At 47.9% G+C, this 24,071-nt stretch overlaps 1 protein-coding gene and 1 long non-coding RNA gene across 6 annotated transcripts in view; one reads left to right on the top strand and one right to left on the bottom strand.

The window, feature by feature from the left end:
- SH3PXD2A (SH3 and PX domains 2A) overlaps positions 1-24,071 on the bottom strand; it is a 245,523-nt gene that overhangs the window by 146,433 nt on the left and 75,019 nt on the right. For 2 of the 4 annotated variants that reach the window (XM_044751533.2, XM_044751534.2), the window contains exon 3: positions 11,261-11,336. In XM_044751533.2, coding sequence (XP_044607468.1) covers positions 11,261-11,336 — 76 coding nt within the window. Of the gene's footprint in view, positions 1-11,260; positions 11,337-11,895; positions 12,151-24,071 lie in introns of those variants that run through there. The other 2 variants (XM_070483796.1, XM_070483802.1) reach the window with 2 other exon arrangements.
- On the top strand, positions 953-24,065 carry LOC139040096 (uncharacterized). 2 transcript variants are annotated; one of them, XR_011493990.1, is made up of 5 exons: positions 953-7,694; positions 18,752-18,841; positions 21,494-21,651; positions 22,006-22,154; positions 22,518-24,065. It is a non-coding gene; the product is annotated as an uncharacterized lncRNA (long non-coding RNA). The 2 variants fall into 2 exon arrangements; XR_011493991.1 differs by lacking the exon at positions 22,006-22,154.

Genomic DNA, 24,071 nt, shown 5'->3' with positions numbered 1-24,071 from the left:
GTAAGCCTAGCCCTGGTCACAGAACTATTGAGAGGCTGAGGCGGGATTAGACTCAGGTTTACCCAGCTCTAAGGCCTCCAGTGCTGAAATGTGATGTTTACCTGCCTCCACCATGGGAAAAGCACAGAGTTTCAACCCAGACAATGAGCACCAAAGAGAAAGCCCAGGGGTGGACCCAGATCTGTCTGAGCCCAAAGACAGGTTCAGATCTGTTGGAACACCATGCTCCAGGGCTGGCAGAGCTGAGAAGTCACACAGCTTCCTTTGGCAATGCAACTTTGGAAATTCTCCCCGGGATCTGCCCAATTTGCTCTCACTAAGGTGAAATCCGGCCCCTTGTGCTCTGGCCTGGGGGGAAACAGAAGGCAGCCCTTGTCCCTCACACCCTGCCCTGAAGGGTAGGGAGGGGCTAGAGCTGCCAGCCAACCCCCACCCACCCCATTCGCTTCCTCCTCTGCCTTCTGAAGGTGCATTCAGGTGAACAGACTCCATCTTCAGGCTGTGCCAGTCCCCTAGGCCCACTGTGGTCTGGAGGCCGGCAGCCTGGCATCTGGGGCCTCCTCAGTGGACATCAGTCCTTGGAACTGTGGAGGTGAAGGGGGAGGAGGGGTTGTCAGGGCCCAGAGCGACTGTACTGCTGGAAGCTAGGCAGCCCCTGGATGAATGGTTCATCAGTTCATATGGGCCTGGGGCGTCTCCAAGACTCAGCTCAGTTCCTGCCAGGGAAGAGCTCTGGCTTGGGGCTCTGTCCTGGGGCCTGGGTCCAGTCGGGGTGACCTTGGAGAGCAGCAGAGGGGTCAGGCCAGGGACACTGTGGAGATTTGCCACCAGTGCCCCTCACCTCCTAAGAAGGGGGGCCCTGAGCTCCCTCTCAATGGATCTCAGTGTTCTCCCTGCACCACCCCACCCCCTGCCACCCCCCGCTTCTCCCCACCAAAACCTGGACCCAGAATCCAGAGTGCCCGGTGCCTGGAGGCCCTTGGGGAGGGAAGCTGGTGGTGGGACTCTCCACCACAAAGCATCTTTCATATGCGCCAGAGGCTCCAGCTATCTCAGGGATGAGGGAGGAAGTCATTTCCCTTCACCCCCAGGGAGGAAGTCCAACGTGGGAGTTGGGGGAGGGGTGCTGGGTCTGCCAGCTTGGCCAGGGCTGACCCCACAGAACCGTGGGCATCGTCATTCTTGACCTCTCCCTCAGCCCCGGCTCCAATCCATCAGCAAGGCCTCTTGGCTGTTCCTCTCAAAATACATCTCAGACCTACTTCTCTCCATGTCCACCCCAGGCCAGGCCACCCTCATCTCCTGCCGTGCCTGGCCCACCTCCAACTCGTCTTTCCACTCCACGCTCACTCCCTTGTCCTTCCAGCCTATCTGACACTCATGGGCTGAGGGATCCTTTCAAAACAGAAATCCAATCACGTGACCCCTCAGCCTGAAACCTTTCAGAGCCTTCTCACTGCACACGGGACACATCCTCACCCCTTAGCATGGCCCATGACAACCGCACAGCCTGGCCCTGTGTGGCAGCCACACTGAAAGCCCCCACAGCCTCATCAACCAGGCTGCCCAGGGCGCGCCCAGAGGCCCAGCACCTGCTTCCTTCTCCTGCCTCAGATCCCTCTTGCTGTCCCACCTCTATCACACCTGGGCTCAGGTAACCACCCTGTCAGTCATCTACACTTGAGTGTGAATTTACTGATGCGCCACTGCGAGGGCACAGCAGAGCGTTCTCTCTAAGCATGAAGTGGCAGGATTTGACCCCTGTGAAAGGAAGTTTGGGCATCAGGTAAGGAAACTTTATTTCCAGGGGTGAGGGGTTTGGTGTGGGGGGAGGTCAGGAATGTCACAGAGACTTAAAATTACTGGCATCTGGTAACCGTGCCAACATGCAAGGCGATCCCTGGTTGCTCTAGTTTAACTTCTAGTTAAATTTATTTTATTTATTCAATTTTGTGCCACAGTGATTAGCAAAAGTTATACCAGAATCCAGGACTCTGGGCTCCCAGTTTAGGGCACGTTTTTCTGCACATTAAGTTAAATGGGCTGACTGAGACCATGAAAAGATATGCATTTCTGCTCGGATCAGAGGTTTCTTGGGGAAGATACCCCAGGACATATTCCATTCAGGGCTGAGGATTTGGGGTCCAGGAGGTTGATTCCCTTCTAGAATTGTCTCTAGACAAGGAAGACACATAGCAAGTTGTAAGGAAGTGACCTGACTCTTTCCCTGGTCTTGAAATGTGGGGATGACATGGGGAGGGGTTAGGGGGCTGGATCCACATTTACTTTCAAAAGTAAAAAGACCCCTTGGGTGGCTGCCTCCCTCAGAACTCGTCATTCCCAGTGTGACCCGGCAGCTCTGAAGCTGAGAGCCGCAAAGCTAGTGACCCCGCCAGGCGATCACGGCGTGGGGCCACGGCTGCTCAGCCCCCTCCCCACCATTCAGCCAGATCAGTCATCAAATCTCCCGAAACAAGCTCCTTGCTGCTTCGCAAGTTCCCACAGGCAAGAAAGGGGCAGCGAGAAGTGCAAGGCAGGCTGAAATGCGGTGGGAAGAGCTGAATCAGCACAGGCAGGAAGGGCAGGCAGAGGGCAGGCAGAGGAAACCCCGCGTTTGTGTCCTGTAGCAAAGCCACGGCGAGGAAAGGCAGGCTCACGGCACCAGCTGCTCTCGCTCTACACTTCACCCAGCGCTTGCTATGCTGGTCAATCCGTCTGACAGATGAGGAAACGGACCCTGGAGGCCATGGGACTGGGCCAGAGTCGCACGGCTTATATACGTGAGTGGGGCCCTCTCGTTCCCGGGAAGCTCTGCCACAGGAGACACGCTTGGGAGTTTCTTGCTTCCACAACTCCTGTCTGCCCAGCTCTCCACGGTAACTCATCCCCCGTCCCCCACCCCGACTTCAAACACACACCCTCAGTCACTCTCAGGTCACTGCCCTTGCTGTCCCCTCAGCCTAACACTCTGGGCCCTGATCTGCCCATGCCTGGCTCCGTGCAGGGGTCACCTCTGCAAAGAGAACTTTTGTGACCACCCAATCTCAGATGCCCCAACCAAGTTACAGGCCACATGACCTCGTTACTTTTCTTTCTGGAACTTATTACTACTGGAAATTGCTCATTTATTTGTTTGCTTTTTTTTTTTTTTAAGATTTTATTTTTCCTTCTTCTGTCCAAAGCCCCCTGGTACATAGTTGTATATTTTTAGTTGTGGGGCCTTCTAGCTGTGGCATGTGGGATACCACCTCAGCATGGCTTGATGAGCAGGGCTAGGTCCGTGCCCAGGATCCAAACCGGCGAAACCCTGGGGTGCCGAAGCAGAGTGCACGAACGTAACCACTCGGCCACAGGGCTGGCCCCTATTTGTTTGCTTTCTGACTGCCCCACTGGAAGGTGAACTTCCTGAGAACAGTGACCCAGTCTACCTTGTTCTCAGCGCTATCACCTGTGCCTACTGCTGGGCCTGCACAGAGCAGGTGCTCAATAAACACCCACGGCAGCAGTGAACACACACAGCTCTTCTATGTAGCGTTCAGAACCGGCTGCCGCCAGCAGGCCCCAAGAACTGCCCACCCCAGATTACACAGCGAGAGAGTGATTTTTTGGGGTGGGGGCAGTAATTAGCAAGAGAAGACTCAGCACTTCCAGAGGAGGCTAGAGAAAAGTCACTTTTAAAACAGCACGGGGTGCCTCTCAGGCCTATAATCTTGTCGGTCTTTTTTAAACCCTGGCATTACCAGCAGACTCTAGTTTTCATCCTCCATCACGTAGAAGGTTTGGCTTTTCCTGTTATCCCAGGTCATCACTGGGGCTCTCAGGCCCTCCCCCTTGGGGGCTGCAGTACCTGCCGGGGTCTCTGAGCCGCCTGCCTCCCACATAGCTTCCAAGGCCCTTCGCAGAGGGCTTTCCCAGGCTGGCGCCTGGTGGAGACATGCAGAAATGCCTACAGCGCACGGCGTGGGCCAGTCTCCTCCATGCCAGGGACCAGGTCTAGCTAAAGACATCCCTTCCCCCTGCTTCCTTCTGCACTGGAACAAACACCGGATCTGCTGCACAGGGCTCTGGGGGAGGGGAGAGGAAGGCCCCAGAGACCAGCTTGCAATTCGCCCAGCACCCTCCTGCACTGCAGATCCAAACGGCCTCTTCATTAAGGGCTGGTATGTAAACTGGTGAGCTGGTACCAAAGACCAAGGATGCCTGCCGTCCTCTATGTCTGTAAGGTCACGAGGCTGCCTGGAGACTGGCGGCGTCTACCTCGATGATGGTTGTAGGCTCACTTTTCTTCCTAAACTATCTGGCTTCTCCATGACTCATCAGCCCAGGAGTACCTATGGCTATGAGTGGGACTGACTCAGCTATTAGGATGAAGGGGCTTTCTGGAAGCTCAGAGGCCCAGTATCAGCCAGCACAGAGACACAGATGGCTTGCGAGTGGGAGGAGGAGAGACTTTGCAGAGTGAGTTTACCTCTTTCTGCTCTGCTGCCTGGCTTCTGAAGTCCCTCGGTCCCTGGTTGCAGCTGTTTGCTTTTCACATCAGCAGCTACACACTCTACTTCACTCTGTAATGACCATTTCCTCCCAGGGAGCCTCCTTGGGCTGGCAAACGCAGGATGCACAGGAAATCTACTCCAATCCCAGGATGGGCAACAGGAGATGGATTTTCCACAATAGTTTTTTAAAATAAGGCAGAAAGTTCCATGTAAACAGTAGGCTGCCCTGAGAGTCTGCTGACCCCATCATACTTGGTTCAATGTCCTAAAGAACTTCATTTCTGCCCCCAAAGCAGCAGACCCCCGAAAGCACAAGATACACTTGTTGTGAGAGAATTCTCCCTGGTTATCTTGCATTTCTGCATGTCTTTTTAACAAGGCACCAACCGCCTTTTATTCTGGATTATCTTTTCAAAGGTTTGTATAGCAAAGAGCCTTAGAAGACAGAGGCAGTGTCTTGCTCTGGAGTAAACAGCAGGTTTGCACATAACCTTGGGAGATTGGGATAGTGTCTCTCCAGAGCAAAAGGGGTAGGTTTGCTTACTGCCTCTCATAAGAGATGTGGGCTCCCTAAGATGTGGGTTCCTCTCCTATAATGGAACACACTGGCATTCATCTGGGCCCATGGGTGACCCCTATGGGACTGGAGGCAATGGAAATGGATGCAAATGTGCTGATACTCATGCTGCCTGCTGTGCCGTAATAAAGTCTTTTGTTTCTGACCCTGGAGTCTCGTGTTTTCTACCAGCATCTATGAAATCAGGGTAAGCTAACTTAATTGGCTTGCAAATAGGGCAAAATCTCGCATCTTTCACACTTCTTCAGAGGCGTCATTCTGCTCTTATGAGGGTCGATGCCGCTGCCCAATCTCTCAGCTCCAGGTCTGCCGTCTTTCCAGCAAACTCAGAAGCGGCCCCAAATCATAAAAATGGATGTAAATTAAGGAAAGAAGAATTACTTTAAAAAAAAAAGTGCTCTGCTTTGCAAAAGAATTTACCACATGCCTCTTTTAAATGATAACATTTAGGACACCTAAAAGATGATGTGATTTGTTCCAAAGAGCTGAATTTGCACAGAAGTTTTCAGAAATATGCCTTAATATAAAACAAAGTTCATCCCTGCTTTTCTCTTGGAAATAGGAATGCCAAGAGGCCAGGCCTGGGAGTGGAGCTTCTCGGGGACTATTGTCAAACCACTGCCTTCTTCCTAAAGACCAACTGGCACGCTTAATAGCATTCTCCACCTCCTTACAATAAAAGTCAATTGCTTGGATCTATAGTCTAGTTAACTGAGTTGTGCCAATACCAATTTCCTGGGTTTGATAATGTACTGTAGTTATGTAAGATATTACCACCAGGGGAGGCCCGGCAATGGGTGTACCACTCAATGGCTACGTGATGGTGGAAAGTGATTTGACCTCTCCTTAAATTGGGAATAAGGCCACCTACCCTGCAGTATGGTGGAGAAATTGGAGGGGAGGAATGTAGAGTACCTAGTATTTTTGCAACATCTTGTGAGTCTATAATCATTTCAAAACAAAAAGTTAAAAAAAAAATGCTATGACTTAGGAAACCAAACAGCCAATCTTGTTAGATTCATAATTAAATGAAGATAGTGCTCTGAAAGCCTTGGGGTTCTCCTGTTTGTAATCATATTAAAATAGTAATAAACTAAATGGTTTAACCGCAAGACAAAAAAAGTCACCTAGTCAGCACCAGTGACCTCAGCCACTCAATGGCATGAGAGAACCCTTACAGGTCACGTGAGTCCCTATGAGGTTCAGGTCTCTTCCCCGCCCCACACAGTGCACTCCTGAAGCACAAGACAGCAATGGAAGCCCAAGGGACTGCCGGTGGAAACTCCCAGGTCCCTAGCCTGCAAGGGGTGGAGGCGAGAAAGGAGGGGCAAAGACAGTCTAGCTGAGGCTGGCCAAGGCAATGCCTCCCCACCCAAGGAAAGGCCCAGGGCACAGTAGGAAGGATCCCAGCTCTGCCACTTAACGGCCAAGTGGTGGTGGAAAGTGATTTGACTTCTCTCTAAAATGGGGAAAATGCCACTTACTCTGCAGTGAGAACTGGAGAAAAGATCTGTAGAGTGCCTAGTACATGCCCAGGCACATGGTAGGAGGTGTGTGTATAAGGGAGAATGCCCAATGCATGATCAATCAACAAGTCTTAACAAAGCACCCAGGATGTCTCCAGCTCCTTGGGAGAAATTCGAGACAAGTAGATAAGGGCCTTGTCTCAAAGGAAGACCACACAGGTCAGCAAAAAGACCGGTGTGTCTCCCTCACTCTCACAGAATGCGGGGTTTGGAGGCCCAGGCAGGCCTGGAGGGAGTCCCTCGCCTTCTCCCTGCCCCCCACCTCTACCCCGCAGGGCACGCAGGCCCTGGATGAACTCTGCCCCTAGAAAACCACTTAGGTTTTCTTTCCCTGGATGCCTTGCTGGAGAACCGCCTGTCCCACGTGGGGTCCATAACTTCCTCTTGCTGTCCCCCACGGGCTCTGCGGGCGTCACAAACGCTGATGGCCTGGGCACAGTGGGTCTTCACCCTCAGGGCCCAGAAGGCAGGTTCCAGCCCTGGTGAAACAACTGTCCTCACTAAGGGCAGTCCCCTTACAAATCTTTATACAGGATTTGATTGATATGTACTGGCTCCCCCTTATCACCTTACCACCTTGTTGGTACCACCTTGTAGCCCACACACTGCCCGAGCCTAACCCCCTCTTGAGCAGTACATTCTATCTGTTCCCCAAGAACCAATGGGCACATCTGGGGTAAGCTTCTCCTGGGATGGAGCCTCTGCCTTTGGCCACAGAAGCCCCAGGCCCTCATCACTCTTCAAACCCACAGGCTGACCCCGAACTCAGGCCACACACCACCCAGACATCCCACAAGCCTATGTCCTAGATGCTAGGACTTAACGGCTCATGTGTGGGATTTTCTGCCAGGATTTGACTAGCAGATGAGCACGCATGTAACCATGTGAGCCGGGATTCCCTCTCCTCTCATTTCCTCTGCCTCCAGCCAGCCAAACTTCTTCGGCCCCCAGCCACGAGCACGCGGCCAGACGGGCCACAGCCCAGCAGCTGGCCTAGCACTCCAAACACCCCCTCAGCCTCCACACCTGGGCGGCAGAACCGCACATCCCGCCCCAGCATCTCTGAAGCTAAAACTGAGACTCTTCTGGAGATAACAGGTACTCTCTGCTTCCTCCCCTTGGGTTTTCCTTGCTCTGAAATGCCAGGCAAGGCAGAGGATTGGCAGAGCTGTTCCCGAGGCTGGCTGCTCACCCTCCTGGGGTGGTAAGAGTGAAGGCTGCTGGGTTCCTTGGTGTGTCTGAACTCTCTGAGGTTCTGCTGGGTCACACCTGCCAGGGCTGAGCCGGGGGAATCAGCAGGTGACCACAGCCACCCTCCCCAAAGGCAGGGAGCTGGAAAAAGAGGCTCTAGCTGGTGTTAGGTAAGACGATAGATCTGTGGTGCTCTTACCGGTTGATGCTCCCACCCCTCACAGCTGTGGGTGTTGGTGGCAAGGGCTCACAGCTATCCCCAAGATGGGACAACTCTGTGGTGCCATCGGCCCTCCACAGCTCCCTGTGGGATCAGGCTGGGGTGAGACTTAGGTGACCCCACAGCTCTGCCCAGCATCTTCCCCACCCTGTCCTGCTTCTGTTGCTGCTATAGGATGTGCACCCGAGAGCAGCCCTCAAAGGTCACTTGCATAAGAGTCCTCGGCTCAGGCTCTGCGTGGAGGGAACCTGACCTGACAGGCAACGCTCACCACTGCCCTCCTCTGAGACCCTCTCCTCCTGCGGGACCCCCTTTGATTCAGGGTTGAGGGGTGGGCTGGGAATGCTTATGCCCACTCAGCCCTCACTTGCTTGGTTCTGATTATGTTGGGTTGTTTTTCCTCAATTTTTTTCCTTCCTATACAAGCTAAGGAGTGAGTAGAGTATGAAAGGGTTAAGGTAGTTTCGGGGGTGGAGGAGGGGACAGGAACAGGGCCTGGGAGCCCCATGGTGGGATTCCAAATGGCCAGCAACATCCATTCTGAAGTCCTGGAAGGCCAGAAGGCCAGAGCTCTGAAGTGAGAACCCCACGGAAGGAAGGGGAGCAAAGCAGGGGAAAAGGAAACTTCCTTTAGGGTGGGATGGGAGAAGGGGCCAGTCAACCTCATTCCTCTAGACAACATCACCCACTATGTACAGGTCACATCTACAAGGGGGCTGGAAGGTGTCCCTGTGCTTGCCTTTTCCCAGGAGCTGGGGGTGGCATGAGGGCAAGTGACATTTTTTATTAATAGTTGCCATTTATTGAGTGTTTAGTACAGGAAAGGCACTGTGCAAAGCACTTTACACGAATTCTTTTAATCCTCACCACAGTCCTACAAGAGGAAACTGAAGTTCAGAGAGGTCCTTGGTTCTGCAGCATCTGTTGGGTTATCCTCTGCTGGGGTAGCTGCTGTGGAGGGGAGCTGTAGCCCAGAAGTCAGGAGATAAGAGTTCTGGCTTTGGCTCCACTTTCTGGCTGTGTGGCCTATGCACGTCTATTAGCTTCCCTGGGCCTCAGTTTCCTAGTCAGTAAAACGGGGATAATAACCTCACTGGGGGATCAAACGAGATTATGTACATGAGTGTGCTGTGCTAAGCATGGGTCAGGAACTGGTAATAACAAGGGCTAACATTTCTGTAGGTCCTCCTAGAGGCTAGACACAGTTCTAAGCACCTGAGATGTATTAATTCATTTTATCCTTACAACAGCCCTATGAAGTAGATACTATTATCATCTCTATTGTCCAGATGGGAAAACTGAGGCACAGAGAAGTCAGTACAACTGGTAACTGACAGAGCCAGGGTTTCCAGGGTGAAGCCAGGCAGTATGAGGGCCGAGACAGTGGATGGTGGCAGCAGGGCATAAGCCTTCATCCCCCTTCAGCCCCACCATCCTTCGAGCTCAGCTCTAGACCCCCCTTTCAGGAGGCCTTTGCTGCCTTCCTCAGCTCACAGTGAGCTCCTTCTCCAGTCCAACCTGGAATTTCACAGTGGGAGAGAGGGGCCCAGCCTGCCTCAACTGGTTCTCTGATTAGGAAGGAGGTCTGTCTCTCTCACTAGCCCGAGGGTTCCTTCAATGAAGGAAAGAAATCCCAATCTCCCCTGAGTCACAGGTCGGCCAGCCCCCACCTCAGGCACTCATTCTTGGGCAAAGAGGCAGCCTTCATGCCCCCAGGCCCACCTCCGGCAGCAGGGTACCACACTGCTTCCTCTTGGCTCTGGGACCCTGTGTCCACAGCATCCCAGCTGGGCTCCCAGGCCCTTGGTGGGCAGAGCATCCGGGCTGTACTGGAGCAGTGTCTAAGGTCATTACAAACCTGGATGTTGGACATTCCAAATTCCCTCGGGACTCAGAGCAAAGGCAGGCAGGGCATGAAAATCCCCTGCATTTATTTAGGCCAGGAATGGAGAAGCAGTTATCCACCTCTGCAGAAGGAGCCCAGGGCTCAGATTCCCTACACCGTCACTGACTGGCGCTGGTCTTGCCCAAACTGTAGGATTTAGCTCTTCCTTGTAGCTAAATTAATTCTCTTCCAAAGTTAGCATACGACTCAGAGGCCAGGCAGCAATGCATGCTCTTGCCTTTCGCTGCTTTTGCGGAGCAGGGTTGGTGAGGAGCACGTTTCAAGGATGGACTCCTGTCTGAGGGGGGTGCCCCGAGGTATGCTTTCAAGTCAGCAAGTTGGTACTAACCCCAGGCTGGCAGTGTGCCAGGGATTAACGAGATGCAGACCTGCTTCTTGCAAAGGTCCAACTGATCGCCATCATCCTCGAGGCTGGCCTGTGGAAGTCTAGGCCCAGCAACAACTGAGGGCGAAGGAAGCTCCCCTGGGAACCAGCCCAGCCCACTGGCTTGGGGAGAAGCAGGGGATCCGGAGAGCAGGGGGCAGCATGGCACACGTGGTTCAAGGCAAAGAGCCCAGAGTGGAGCTGCAGACCTGAGTTCACGTCTCAGCTCTGCCACTTTTATGGGCCGTGACTTAGCGTCTCTGAACCCCAACATCTTTGTCCCTCGAGCGGAAATTATAACACACACATCAGCACGGAGATTTATAGATGGTGACAAATAAAAAAGCACTTGGTAAGTTATAAATCCCTAGACCAACTGAAGACATCACAGTAAGATCAGGTTAAGACACACCCGAGAAGTCTTCTTCTAAATTACACAACATAATCAAATGCCTTAAACATGTTCTAAAACGGCGTGGTGGTTAATGGCTTCTATGGCCAGACGGACCTGGGTTCACACCCTGACTGCCAACTCACAGGCAGAGATGTGTTAAGCGCTCGGAGCCTGGGCCGAGGACTCGAGGAGATTGGACAGGGCAGTGTGCTCCATTTAACGGCCCCCATAATTACAGTGGGAGCAGTGCGAAGACGTCAGCCTGCAGTTCTTCACCTTTTCAAAGGAGAACTTGATCTCTCTATGCTTTTTGTAAAAAAGAAACCAAAGTCCAAAAGCTTGAGAAACTCTTCAGAAGTTACACAGCCCAGGGCCAGCAGAGAAGGCCCAGAAAGCTGGGAGAGGCCCCTGTGAGGACAGTGGCCTCCAAAATTAGGGGCTTCCGATCTCCTGGGGAGTTGTTAATATGCAGATTCCTAGGCCCACTCTGCCCAGAATTTCTGGCTTAGTAGTCAGCCTTTTCTTGGCCTAAGGAAAGCCCCTCCCCAGGTTGCCCCCCATCCCATCAATGGGTCCACCCAAAGCTTACCTGGAAGGAAGGGGATGATTCTCTGCTTGGGGTCCTTTTGGCCACCTTCGATGGGAAACTTATCCAAAAGCTGCATCTGAGAAGCCAGACAGACAGAGGGACAGGATTCAGAAGACTGCAACGGCCCTCAGCATCCCTTCCCCACTTCACTCGGCTGCTCCAGGGCCCTGGCGTCCTCACATGGATGAGTGATGCCTCAAATCCCTCATTTCACAGACAATTAACAAACCACATGGGGCATGAGAGAGAGGAGGCCAGAGCTCTCTATGCATCAAAGCGGGTGTCTGAACAGCCTCAAGGAGGGTGAGGGCATAGGTGGGGGAGTCTGGAGATGCCCTCCAAGCAAGACCACGGTAGGCACCAGTAGGCTTTCAGGCCAGGCTGCAGGTGGGGTTTCCAGAGGCTTCTTTGGACCCAGTTTCTTTCATATATCATATGCTGGGTGAGCCCTTCAGCCACTCGTCATCCCAAACCCTCCTGGGCCAGGACAGGAGAAGGCCCCACCTGATACTTCAGACAGACCACCCACCTTCCAGAACCACTCTGCGGAAACAGACCCAGATGTTATTTTAATTGCAAAAACCAAATCCAGCCCATTGCCCCGAGTGCTGGAAGCCCCCTCCTCCATCTCCTACCTTCCTACCCTGAGATCGTTGTTTTTCCAGGGACAGACCCACTGGAAGAGTTTCCAGGGTTCTGGTGGAACAACCGTTTTTTTCTTCTGCTATTCTGGGCTGAAATTCTGCACAAACTGGAAAAACACACAGGAGACAGGATGGACGAGGCCACGGCCCCGGTGCGTGTGGTTAATCTCCCTTCCAAGGCAGAGGCGGGAGCTGGGGTGGAGTGGAGAGCGCAGGATCTAGTCCTGCTGCCCAGCTGTGTGGCCCTGGGCAAGGCGGGGAGGCTGTCTGAGTGGGGCCTCCTTGGTAAAATGAGGAAGATCAGTCACATGATATCTGAATCCCATTCCTGCCTTCAAACACTGATGGAGCACCTACTCAGAGCTCTGGGCGCTGAGAAAACGGCGGTAAAGAAAGGAGACAAAGTTCCTGTCCTCAGGGAGTTCACATTCTAGTGGAGGAGACAAACAGTAAACAAATAAAAACGCACTATGTCGGGGCGATAAGTGCTATGAAGAAAAATGAAGTAGGACAAGGTGTTGGAGCAGAATAGGGCTTGTTATGTATATACACGAGGAGGGCCTTACGAATCAGATGGCCATTCAGCAGAGACCCACAGGAAGTGAGTAAGCAAATCACACTGGTGGGGGAGAATGTTCCAGGCAGGGGAAACGAGAAGTGCAAAGAGCCTGAGAAGGTCAGTGCGGCTGGAGTGGAGCGAGCGAGGGGCTGAGGTACAGGCAGTGAGATCCCTGAGGCAGGCCAGATGGTGGAGAGCATGGCTCCCGCTACAGGGTGGTGAGTGGTGAATGTGCCACAGGGCGGAACAGGCAGACCAGTCAGGGGCCCATTGATGGTAGCCTGGACCAAAGCACCAGCATTGGAGGGAGTGACAAGTGGATTCAGGCTCGAGTTTACATGTGTGAGTGCACGTGTGCATATATTCCCACCTGCCGACCCCTCTAACACATGATTTTAGGATTCTCTCTTGCACAATCATTATCCAACAGACACAGGCTATTTAGAGCCCACACGTGAAGGGTGGGTCCTTGTCGGATCCCATTCAAAACAAGACAGAGACTGCACGATTATTAACTTTCACTTCCCTGAATACAGACTGAAATTTAAGAAAAGCTGGCTCATGAGTTTTCAAATCCTAACGTTGTTAAGTCCATCTCTCAAACATTTAATAACTGCCTGCTACATGCAAATCCAGCCACTGGGCCAGAACACTATAAACTTGTACTCAGGATTTTTTTAATTAATAAATTTTCAAATAAATCCTACACAGAATAGAACTCTTATTTTCTCCTTTTCCCATTTTCCTCGCCCACATTCTCTTTGGTAAATTTTATTCCTATATTACAGAAGGATTCATGTTCGCTGAGGGAAGAAACTAGAAATGACAGAAGCAGTGGGTGGTCAAGTGGAGAACAAGAATCCCTCATAATCCCTCGCCCTGAAAAAAGCGACATTAATATTTTGGGATACAGATCCCTTCCAGACATTGTTCCGTGCACGTAAATAAAATGAGCTCATTGATTCTCTTCACTATAAAATGAGCATTTTTCCATGTCAATGAATACTTCCATATCTACATTCTTAGTTGTGACACAGACTGTCAACGTTGGGATGAACCACAGTTTATTTACCTACTCCCCTCCTGCTGGACATTCTGGCTACTCCTGAATTTTCACTGGCACAGGTAATATTGTAGTGAACAGCCTTCTCGTGCATCTATGCCCACTTCCTTAATACTTTTTCTATTTTTATTTCATTTTGTTGAAATCTATGCATATTTGTAGGTGTCTTAAATCTTCTCTGGAAGATTGAGAATAGATAGATGGATAACTAGTATGTGGAGGCCAGGCTGAGGGCCTCGAGCCCATAGAATTTCTGAGGGACGGTACAGAGATGTCTGAGGAGAGAGCAGGCCCAGCAACATGCACCATTGTGGAGTGATTGCCCTCATCAAGCCGCTTCTCTCCTGAAACACAGTGGCCAGCTGTGCCCAACAAGCTGTGGGACTTGAGCTGGGGCTCGAAGGAGTCAGGCTACAGAAACTTTCAATTTCCTATCAGCTCTGACATACATTTGTTCTCTGACTCCTAAATTCCTTCTCAGACCTAAGATTCTGAGACTCTCACTAATACCGCGTAGGGAACGTGGTGCCAAGAGGAGCGGGCAGGCGCAGGCAGGATTCATGCCTTCACTCCTTTCCTCCAAAAACATTTGCTGGGTGCTTTCTGGACGTCAGGCCTCTGCTACATGCTAGAAATAAGTTAAATCACAGTCTTTACACCAAGAAGCTCACAGTCGAGGTCTAGAGCAGGGCTTCACAGCCTTCAGCACACGTACGAAGCACCTGCCAACATGTTAAAATGCAGGTTCTGACTCAGCAGGTCCGGGCAGCGGCCCAAGATCCTGCATTTCTACCAAACTCGCAGGGGATGCTGAAACTGCTGGTCCACGGACCACACTCAGCAGCAGAGCTCTAGAGCTGTGCTGTCCTATACAGCAGTCACCAGCCACATGTGGCTGTTGAAATGTGGACCGTCCAAATTGAGATGTGCTGTAAGTGTAAAATATGCACCGGGTTTCAGAGCCTCAGCACGAAAAAAAAAAAAAAGAATATGAGGTCAGCCCATTGGCATAGTGGTTAAGTTTGCACACTCCACTTCGGTGGCCCAGGGTTCATGGTTTTGGATTCTGGGCACAGATCTACACACCACTCATCAAGCTATGCTGTGGCAGCGTCCCACATACAAAAAGTAGAGGAAGATTAGCGCAGACATTAGCTCAGAGACAGTCTTCCTCAAGCAAAAAGAGGAAGATTGGGAACAAATATTAGCTCAGGGCCACTCTTCCTCACCAAAAAAAAATATGTATATACGTATGAAATGTCTCTGACAACTTGGTTGTATTGATTGCATGTTGAAATATTAATATCTTAGATATATCAGGTTAAATAAAAATATTTTAGGGGCTGGCCGAGTGGTGCAGCAGTTAAGTGTGCACATTCCACTTCGGCGGCCCAGGGTTCACCAGTTCAGATCCCAGGTTCAGACATGGCACCACTTGGCAAGCCATGCTGTGGTAGGCATCCCACATATAAAGTAGAGGAAGATGGGCATGGATGTTAGTTCAGGGCCAGGCTTCCTCAGCAAAAAGAGGAGGATTGGCAGCAGTTGTTAGCTCAGGGCTAGTCTTCCTCAACAACAAAAAAATTTTTTTTTAATAATTTCACCTGTTTTCTTTTACATTTTTAAGTGGCTAGTAGAAAATTTAAAATTACATAGGTGGTTCATATTCTATTTCTATTTGACAGGCTGTTCTAGGGCAAGATGGTTCTTGAAGTGTAGTTTGAAGTCTGCATATATAAGAATCATCTGGGTGGGGGCGTGTTTGTCAAAAATGCAGTTTCCTGGGCCCTACCTGGAAGTTTGTGAAGCTTTGTTCTGGTGCTAGAGACAGACAAGCAAGCTCTGGAGTGACAGGAATGGAGAGGATGTAAGAACAGCATCCTGTGGGAGCTGAAGGAGGAAGTCGGGGAAGGCTTCCTGGAGGAGGTGAGGTCAGCTCTGTCTTGGCAGAGTGAGGACGGTCATGTTCCCTGGGCCTCCTCTGCCAAAGAACAGTCTAAATTCCCTCAATGGATTCATGTGTCTCCTGGAAGACAGGGGCCATCTAACAGCTCTGCAGATTTGAGTTTTCCCTCAAAAGGCCTGTGGGAGGATGCTTTGCAGCTGGCTTCTCTCTCGTCTCATTCTCCTTCTGTAACAGATTTTCCTCTTCCCCTACTTCTGGCTTATTCTGGGCCCCCTGAGGCCAAGACAAGCCCATTGCTGAGAGTATGGGTCCTGTGCAGAGCCACGAGCCTGCCCACCTCCACCTCTTGCCCACGCTTGTCACATAATCCCACCACCATGGCTGAGCCAACAGAGCCCAGTGGCTGCCCTCCCATCATTCCCAAGGCCCATGGCCACAGGAAAAGGAAGCACCACTAACCAGGTGCCAGTGACATTTCTCTGCCCACAGGTCACCTCTCAAAGACAGCCAATCCCCTGGCTCAGACTCCACAGCAAACCCAAGTAAGGCAGTCCAGCTGAGTTTCCTCCGTGTGGGGGGCTCGCAGACGGCACCGTTCAGCGTCCTGGCCCGCGCACGGTATGGCAGGGTGGTGGGCAGTGGAAGAAACATCTGCGGCCATGTCTGCTATACGATCCGAAAGTCACTCCACCTAGGAGGCCAGGTGGGCTGTAAAGAGGGTCTGTAACTTGGTCGGTGCCCCATTGGCAGGGCTGGGTTTGAGAGACAGGACTCACTGAGGGGGGCTGAGGGGCGCTGTCTCACGAAGCCCTGTCCGCTTCCGTGAGGAGGAAGCCTGGGTGCGTGGGCAGTGAGGAAGGAAGCCCCCGCCCAGCAGGGACTTCTGCTGTGGCCACCTTTTCAGGCAGGAAGTGGATCCTCCTGTCACTCCAGCAAGGGCCTGACTCGGGCTGGAGGAGCAGCAGGGCCGGTTGCCAGGGTCCTTCTTAGAGTGAGAGGCATCTGGCTCATGCAGCCCTTTGCAGCCACATCAGGCCTTCGCAGTGCGCAGAGGACACCAGACTGTTTATCTAAGGGGCGGATGGTGTGAGAGATACAGGACAGCCCGGCTGCAGGAGCTGGCCCCAGCCAGAGAAAGCTGATTCGGCAGCTCTTCTTGGGCAGGGCTTTGCGGCAATAAACACTGGGGAGAGAGAAGGGTGGGCCCCAAGCCCAGCTGGGGCACATCTGTAACCCAAGAGGCCGACTCCTCGCCCTTTGGAGAGGGTGGAGTTCCCAGCTTTGGGGCCCCAATCCTTGTGATCATTCCCAGCTCAGGAACAAAGGGAACACTACTAAAAGAGACTGGTGGGGTCCTTGACCCAGAAGTCCCTTTACAAAGAGGCAAGGCTGGGGCTGGCCCTGTAGCCAAGTGGTTAAGTTCATGCGCTGCACTTCGGCGGCCCAGGGTTTTGCTGGTTCGGATCCTGGGTGCGGACATGGCACTGCTCATCAAACCATACTGAGGCAGCATCCCACATGCCACAACTAGAGGGACCCACAACTAAAAATACACAACTATGTACCGGGGGGCTATGGGGAGAAAAAGGAAAAATAAAATCTTTAAAAAAAACCCAGAAACCTTGGCATTTGTTCGTCCACTCTACTGACTGGGGGCTTATCAGTCCCTGTGTTAGATGCTGGGGACACAGCAGGGAGAACCACAGAGACAGAGGGACAACAGTGATATGTGTGGCTTTTCTTAAAATTCTCGTTCTTTGTGGCCCGAAGTCTACTTCCCTGTTCCCTTCCTTCTTTGATGGCCATATCATGCCACATCTGCTGCAGGAAGCCTTCTTTGACCTTCCCAGCCTAAGGTCATACCACTTTCCTTTGAATTCTGACAGCACGCCTGGTTTCTATTCCCTATCTCAGTCCTTCACACAGGCCTCCGGGATTTTTTGGTACAAGTTCACCTCATTGCCCTCCCCTTCAGTGGTCTTGGTGTCCTTGCACAACATCAGTTCACGACAAATGTATGGATTTATTCCTGGACTCTCAATTCTATTCCTCTGATCTCTATGTCTATCCTTACGTCCGGACCACATCATCTTGATTACTGTAACTTTGTATTAAGTTGTTTTCTTTTTAAATAGACTTTACTTTTTAGACCACTTTTAGGTTCCCAGCAAAACTGAGCAGAAAGTACAGACGGTTCTCATAGGCCCTCTGACCCCACACACTCCTGGTCTCCCCCCACCGTCAAAATCCCAGACCAGAGTGGCACCTCTGCTACAACTGATGAACCTACATTGATACATAACTATCACCTGAAGTCCACAGTTTACTTCAAGGTTCATTCTTGGTGGTGTTCATTCTATGGGCTTAGACTATAATGACACATATCTATCATCACAGTATCATATAGAGTAGTTTCACTGCCCTAAAAGTCCTCTGTGACCCATCTGTTCATCCCCTTTCTCGTAGCCCCTGGCAACCACTGATACTTTACTATCTCCATGGTTTCACCTTCTCTAGAATATCATATATTTGGAGTTATACAATATGTAGGCCTTTCACACTGGCTTCTTTCACTTCTTTCACGATATGCATTTAAGGTTCCTCCATGTCTTTTCATGGCTTGATAGCTCCTTTCTTTATAGCGGTGAATAATAGTCCATTATCAGGATGTATTACAGTTTATTTATCTATTCACCTACTGAAAGAGATCTTGGTTGCTTCCAAGTTTTGGCAATTATGAATAATGCTGCCATAAATATCCATGCGCAGGTTTTGGGGTGGACATAAGTTCTAAATTCCTTTGATTAAATAACAAGGAGGGTGATTGCTGAATCATATGATAAGAGTATGTTTAGTTTTATAAAAACTCTCAAACTGTCTTCCAAAGTGGCTGTGCCATTTTGCACCCCAACCAGCAATGAATGGGATTTCCTGTAGCTCCACATCCTTGCCAGCATTGGGTATTGTCAGTGTTTTGGATTTTCACCATTCTAATATAGATAGTTAGCGGTATCTCATTGTTTTAATTTGCAATTCTCTAATGACATATGATGTTGAGCATATTTTCACATGTTTATTTGCATCTATATATCTTTGGTGAAGTGTCTGTTAAGATCTTTGCCTATTGATTAATAAGGTTGTTCATTTTCTTATTGTTGAGTTTTAAGAGTTCTTTGTATATTTTGCATAATGGTCATTTATCAGATATGTCTTTCGCAAACATTTTCACCCAGTCTGTGGCTTGTCTTGTCATTCTCTTGATGTGTTAAGTTTTGACATCAGGAGGTGTGAGTTCTCCAACTTGGTTTTTCTTTTTCAGGATTGTTTTGGCCATTTGGAGTCCCCTGAATTTCCATATGAATTTTGGGATCCGACTGTCAATTCCTGCAAAGAAGCCAGCTGAGATTTGGTAGGAATGCATAGAACCTGTAGATGAATTTGTGGCGTTCTGCCATCTTAACAATATTAAGTCTCCCAATCCCTGAACATGGGATGTCTTTCCATTTACTTAGTAACATTTTTATTTTCAAGTCTATTTTGTCTGATATTAGTATAACCACTACAGCTCTCTTATTTTCTAGTATAACATTTGAATTCCTTTAGTGATTTTTTTTCACTATATTTTTGAGTTATTTCTTAATGGTTGCTGTAGGGCTTACAGTATACATCTCACCTTATCAAAATCTACTTTAGATTTATACTAATTTAATTCCAGTAAGATTTAGAAACATGCCTCCTATATCGCTATATTTTCTCCCTCTCTTTTGTACTATTATTGTTATACATATTACACTTATATATGCTACAAACCCAGTAATTGTTATTATTACTACAGTAGCCCTAGACTGGCAGCTGGGAGGAGAGGGAGCCCTGGGTCCTGGGTAGCACAGGCCAGGAGCAGAGCTTCTGTGAAGCTGAGAAAGCGGGAGGAAGGATCAGGTCGTGGCTCAAACGCCATAAACGCTTGCCATTCTTACTGAAATTTAACAGATTTTCTTAAGTAAATATTTCTCCATTTGCTATATGTATGTATGCCCTTAGAACAATTTCCAGAGACTTTAATGTAAAAAACTTTTTTTTCACCATTTATGGTTGTTTCACTGGGGAGAGTCCACGGAGCTCATCATGCAGCCCTTCCAGAAGGGCTCGCCTTTCATGTTTCCTCTCTGTCCCCTGACCCCAGGGTGCCCAGCCCAGTGGGGCAGGGGTCATCACACCCTTGGTGTATAGTGGTTCTCAAAATGCTGGCACAACTCGGAACTTTCCATGAAGATATAAAAACAATAGATTTGGGAGGGCCTAGACAGCACCACTAAAACAATTATTAGCAAATCCTTTTTTTGGGAGGGGTGCAGCAGAATTCTCTGTTCAAATGAAATCTAATATGAAACTTCAATACATAATTTTTGGAGGTATAGATATCCTATCATTCCAGAACAATCTGTTGGAAAACTATCATTTTCCCATTTGAATTACATTAACTCCTTTGTCAAAAAAGCAATTAACTATGTGTGTATGGGTCTACTATTTCTGGACTCTCTATGCTGTTCCATTGATAGATAATATATAACCTGACACCAACACCATCCTTTCTTGATTACCATAGGTTTTTGGTTAAGTCTTGAAATCAAACTTTTTCTTCTTTTTAAAAATCGTTTGGGTCCTTTGCATTTTCAAACACATTTTAGAATAAATTGGTTAATTTCTACAAAAATAAAAGCCTCCTGGGCCGGCCTGATGGCACAGAGATTAAGTTTGCACGTTCTGCTTCTCGGCGGCCCAGGGTATGTAGGTTTGGATCCTGGGTGCAGATATGGCACCGCTTGGCAAAAGCCATGCTGTGGTAGGTGTCCCACGTATAAAGTAGAGGAAGATGGGCATGGATGTTAGCTCAGGCCCAGTCTTCCTCAACAAAAAAAAGCCTCCTCGGATTTTTTTATTGGGATTGCATTGACTATAGATCAATTTAGGAAGAATAGCTATCTTAACAATATTGAGACTTCCAATCTACAAACACGGTAAATCTTTCCATTTATTTAGATCTTTCAATTCATTCAGCAATGTATTATAGTTTTGTTTTGTTTTGTTTTTGAGGAAGATTAGCCCTGAGCTAACATCTGCTGCCAATCCTCCTCTTTTTGCTGAGGAAGACTGGCCCTGAGCTAACATCCGTGTCCGTCTCCCTCTACTTTATATGTGGGATACCTACCAAAGCATGGCTTGCCAAGCGGTGCCATGTCCGCACCCAGGATCCCAACGAGTAAACCCCGGGTCCACCGAAGCGGAACATGTGAACTTAACCCCTATGCCACTGTGCTGGCCCCTATATTTTGATACTATTATTAATGGTGTTTTAAAATTTTACTTTCCAATTGCTTGCTGCTAGTATACAGAAATACAATTGATTTTTGTATATTAACCTTGTATCCTGCAACTTTGTTAAAATTACTTATTAATTCAAGTAGGTATTTTTGTCTTTTGCAGATTCCTTAGTGTTTTCTACACAATTGTGTCAGCAAAAAAAAAAAAAAAGACAGTTTCCCTCTTCTTTTGCCCAATTTGAATGCCTTTTCTTTTCTTTCCTCCCTTATTTCAATGACTAGAATGTCCAGCACAATGTTGAATAAAAGAGGTAAAAGAGAACAACCTTGCCTTATTCCAGTCTTAGGAGGAAAGCACTCAGTCTTTGACCATGGAGTATGACCACAGTGGCAGAATTTTGTAGCTGCTCATGTTGAGGAAATTTCCTTTGATTTCTAGTTTACTGAGTTACTATCATTATTATTATTATAAATGAGTGCTGAATTTCGTCAAATGCTTTTGCTGAATCTATTGGTACAACTGTTTTGTCCTTTCTTTTGCTAATGTGGTGAACTGCACTGATTGGTTTTGGAATGTTGAACCAAACTGCATTTTTTAGATAAACCCTACTTGGTTGTGATGTATTATCCTTTTATATACTGCTTGACTTGATTTCCTTATATCTTTGTGAGGGATTTTGCATCTCTGTCCATGATAGATATTATTCTGATATTTTCTTTTCTTATAATGTTCTTATTAGGTTTTGATATTAGGATCACGCAGGTTTCACACAGTGAGTTAGAAAATGTTCCTTCCTCCTACGAGTTTGTGTGTGAAGAATGGTATCATTCCATCCTTGAACGTTGGACAGAATTCACCAGTGAAACTATCTGGGTTTGGAGCTTTCTTTGCAGGAAGGTATTTAATTATGAATTGAATTTATTTAAGAGATACAAAGACACAATATTTTTCTTTTTCTTCTTGAATCAGCTTTGAAAAGTTGAGTTTTTCAAAGAATTTGTCCATTTCATCTAACGTATTGAATTTAACAGAAGATTGTTACTAACATTTCCCTATTATCTTTTACCTGAAGTAATATCATCCCTTTCCTTTCTTTTTTTTAAAAAAGCCTGGATTTTTTTTTTAATTTATTCTTTTTTTTTTTTGAGGAAGACCAGCCCTGAGCTAACCTCTGCTGCCAAGCCTCCTCTTTTTTGATGAGGAAGACTGGCCCTGAGCTAACATCCGTGCCCATCTTCCTCTACTTTTTAGATGTGGGATGCCTGCCACAGCATGGCTTGCCAAGCAGTCCATAAGTCCACACCAGGGATCCGAACTGATGAACCCTGGGCCGCTGAAGCGGAATGTGTGAACTTAACTGCTGCACCACTGGGCCAGCCCCCCTTTCCTTTCTAATTTGGGTAATTTGTGTTTTCTCTGATTATTCTTGGTAAGAGTTTATCAATTTTATTAATCTTTTCGAACAGCCAATTTTTGGTTCTGTTAGTTTTCTTCACTGTTTTCTGCTTTTTATTTTACTTATTTCTATTCTCATGCTTATGATTTCTTTCTCTCTACTTATTTTGGCTTAGTTTTTTTATTTTCTTAAAGTGAAAATTTAGATTATTGATTTTAAACTTTCTTTTTAAATTTAAGCATATAAAGACATAAATTTCTCTCTAAACAGAGCTTAAGCAGTGACCTACAAATTTTTAAATGCTACGTTTTCATTAAGTTCAAAACATTTTAAAATTTCCTTTGTGATTTCTTCTTTGGACTCACAGACCCAAGAAACTCAACCAACTCCAAACACAAGAAACAGAAAGAAAACTATACCAATTACATCACTCAAAATCAGTAATAAAGAGAAAAATCCTAAAAGTGGCCACAGGAAAAAAACATGTTACAGTCAGAGGAACAAAGACAGTGATGACAACAGATTTCTTGTTGGAAAAAATGCAAACAAGAAGACAGAGGAAGGGCTTGTGACACCTGTGGGGCCCTGGGGAATCTCCACCTTGACCGCAACCACAATTCTGCTTCAAATCGGGAACCTCAGTTATGAACCAAGTCTAGCCAGGTCCTCCACATCCACATTATGCAGATCTCTTCATCTATGAGTTGGTAACCAAATCATTTATCATCCAAATTGGGAAACTTCTGAGAGTGAAAGGGAGTGCTGGTAACAATTATGTCGGGATAACAGGTGTAAAACAGGACTTCCAGGACTGCATTGGTTAATGGGGTCATGTGGTTATCCCAACTAGGATCTCAACACCTAGCACACGTCCTGGTATAAAACAGATGTTCAAGAAACGTTTGATGGTCAAAATAACACTTATTGACATCTTTCTGTTAGGCGCTGTGCTAAGAATTTTTACATGGCTGATCTCAGTTAACTCTCGTATCAACCATTTGAGGTAGGGAGTATTATTACTCTATTTTCCAGAGAAAGAAACCAACACACAGAAAGATTAAATAACTTGCCTACACTGGCAAGGTGTGGGACTGGCTCCAGACCCTGGTCTCTTGATATCACAGTCTGAATGAATAAATTTAATGAAAGAAAGAAAGAATTCAGAAATTCCATCATTAGGGTTACATTTCTATTAAAGTTCACTCAAGGTGGGAAAAAATGGCGCATCCTTAGAAGATCCACTAATGTAATTTACCACATTATCAAATAAAGGATAAAAACCATGTGATCATTCTCATATAAGTAGATGAAATATTGGATAAAACTCAATATCCATTTATGATTTCTTTTTAATTTAGCAAATAAGAACTAATCTGAAAATGTTTATTTACCCAAAACAATCCTCAGGGAAGAAACGAAACAAAGACCCTGCCTACTGTCACTACCTCTATCCATTATTGAACTAAAGATCCTTGTCAAGGTATCAACACAAGAAAAAGAAATGAGAGGCAGAAAGACTGAGAAGAAAAAAAAACCCATCAGTATTCACAACCAACATGAAGTTATACACAAAATCAGAGAGAACCCTCAAGAGATGCGCACCTTTGGACCTTGAAGGATTCTCACACTCTTCTTAAAAAGAAATTACCCCTCGAAGGTATAAGACACTAGGCCTTAAAAGAGAAAATAAGATGAAAAAGTTTTGGAGAAGGATAGTGGTGATGGTTGCACAACAAGGTGAACGTACTTAATGCCAATGAACTAGACATTTACAAAAGGTTAAAATGGTAAATTTTATCTCATGTGTATATTGCCACAATCCAACTATGGTAAGTTTTATGTTATCTATATTTTACCATAATAAAATAGAGAGAGAGATAATAAGATCCTAAGGTTCTATAGTATGGAGAACCCGCAGGGC

Source organism: Equus asinus, chromosome 2 (genome assembly GCF_041296235.1).
Source record: "Equus asinus isolate D_3611 breed Donkey chromosome 2, EquAss-T2T_v2, whole genome shotgun sequence".
Classification (NCBI taxonomy): Eukaryota; Metazoa; Chordata; class Mammalia; order Perissodactyla; family Equidae; genus Equus; species Equus asinus.
This window is presented reverse-complemented; position numbering and strand designations above follow the sequence as displayed.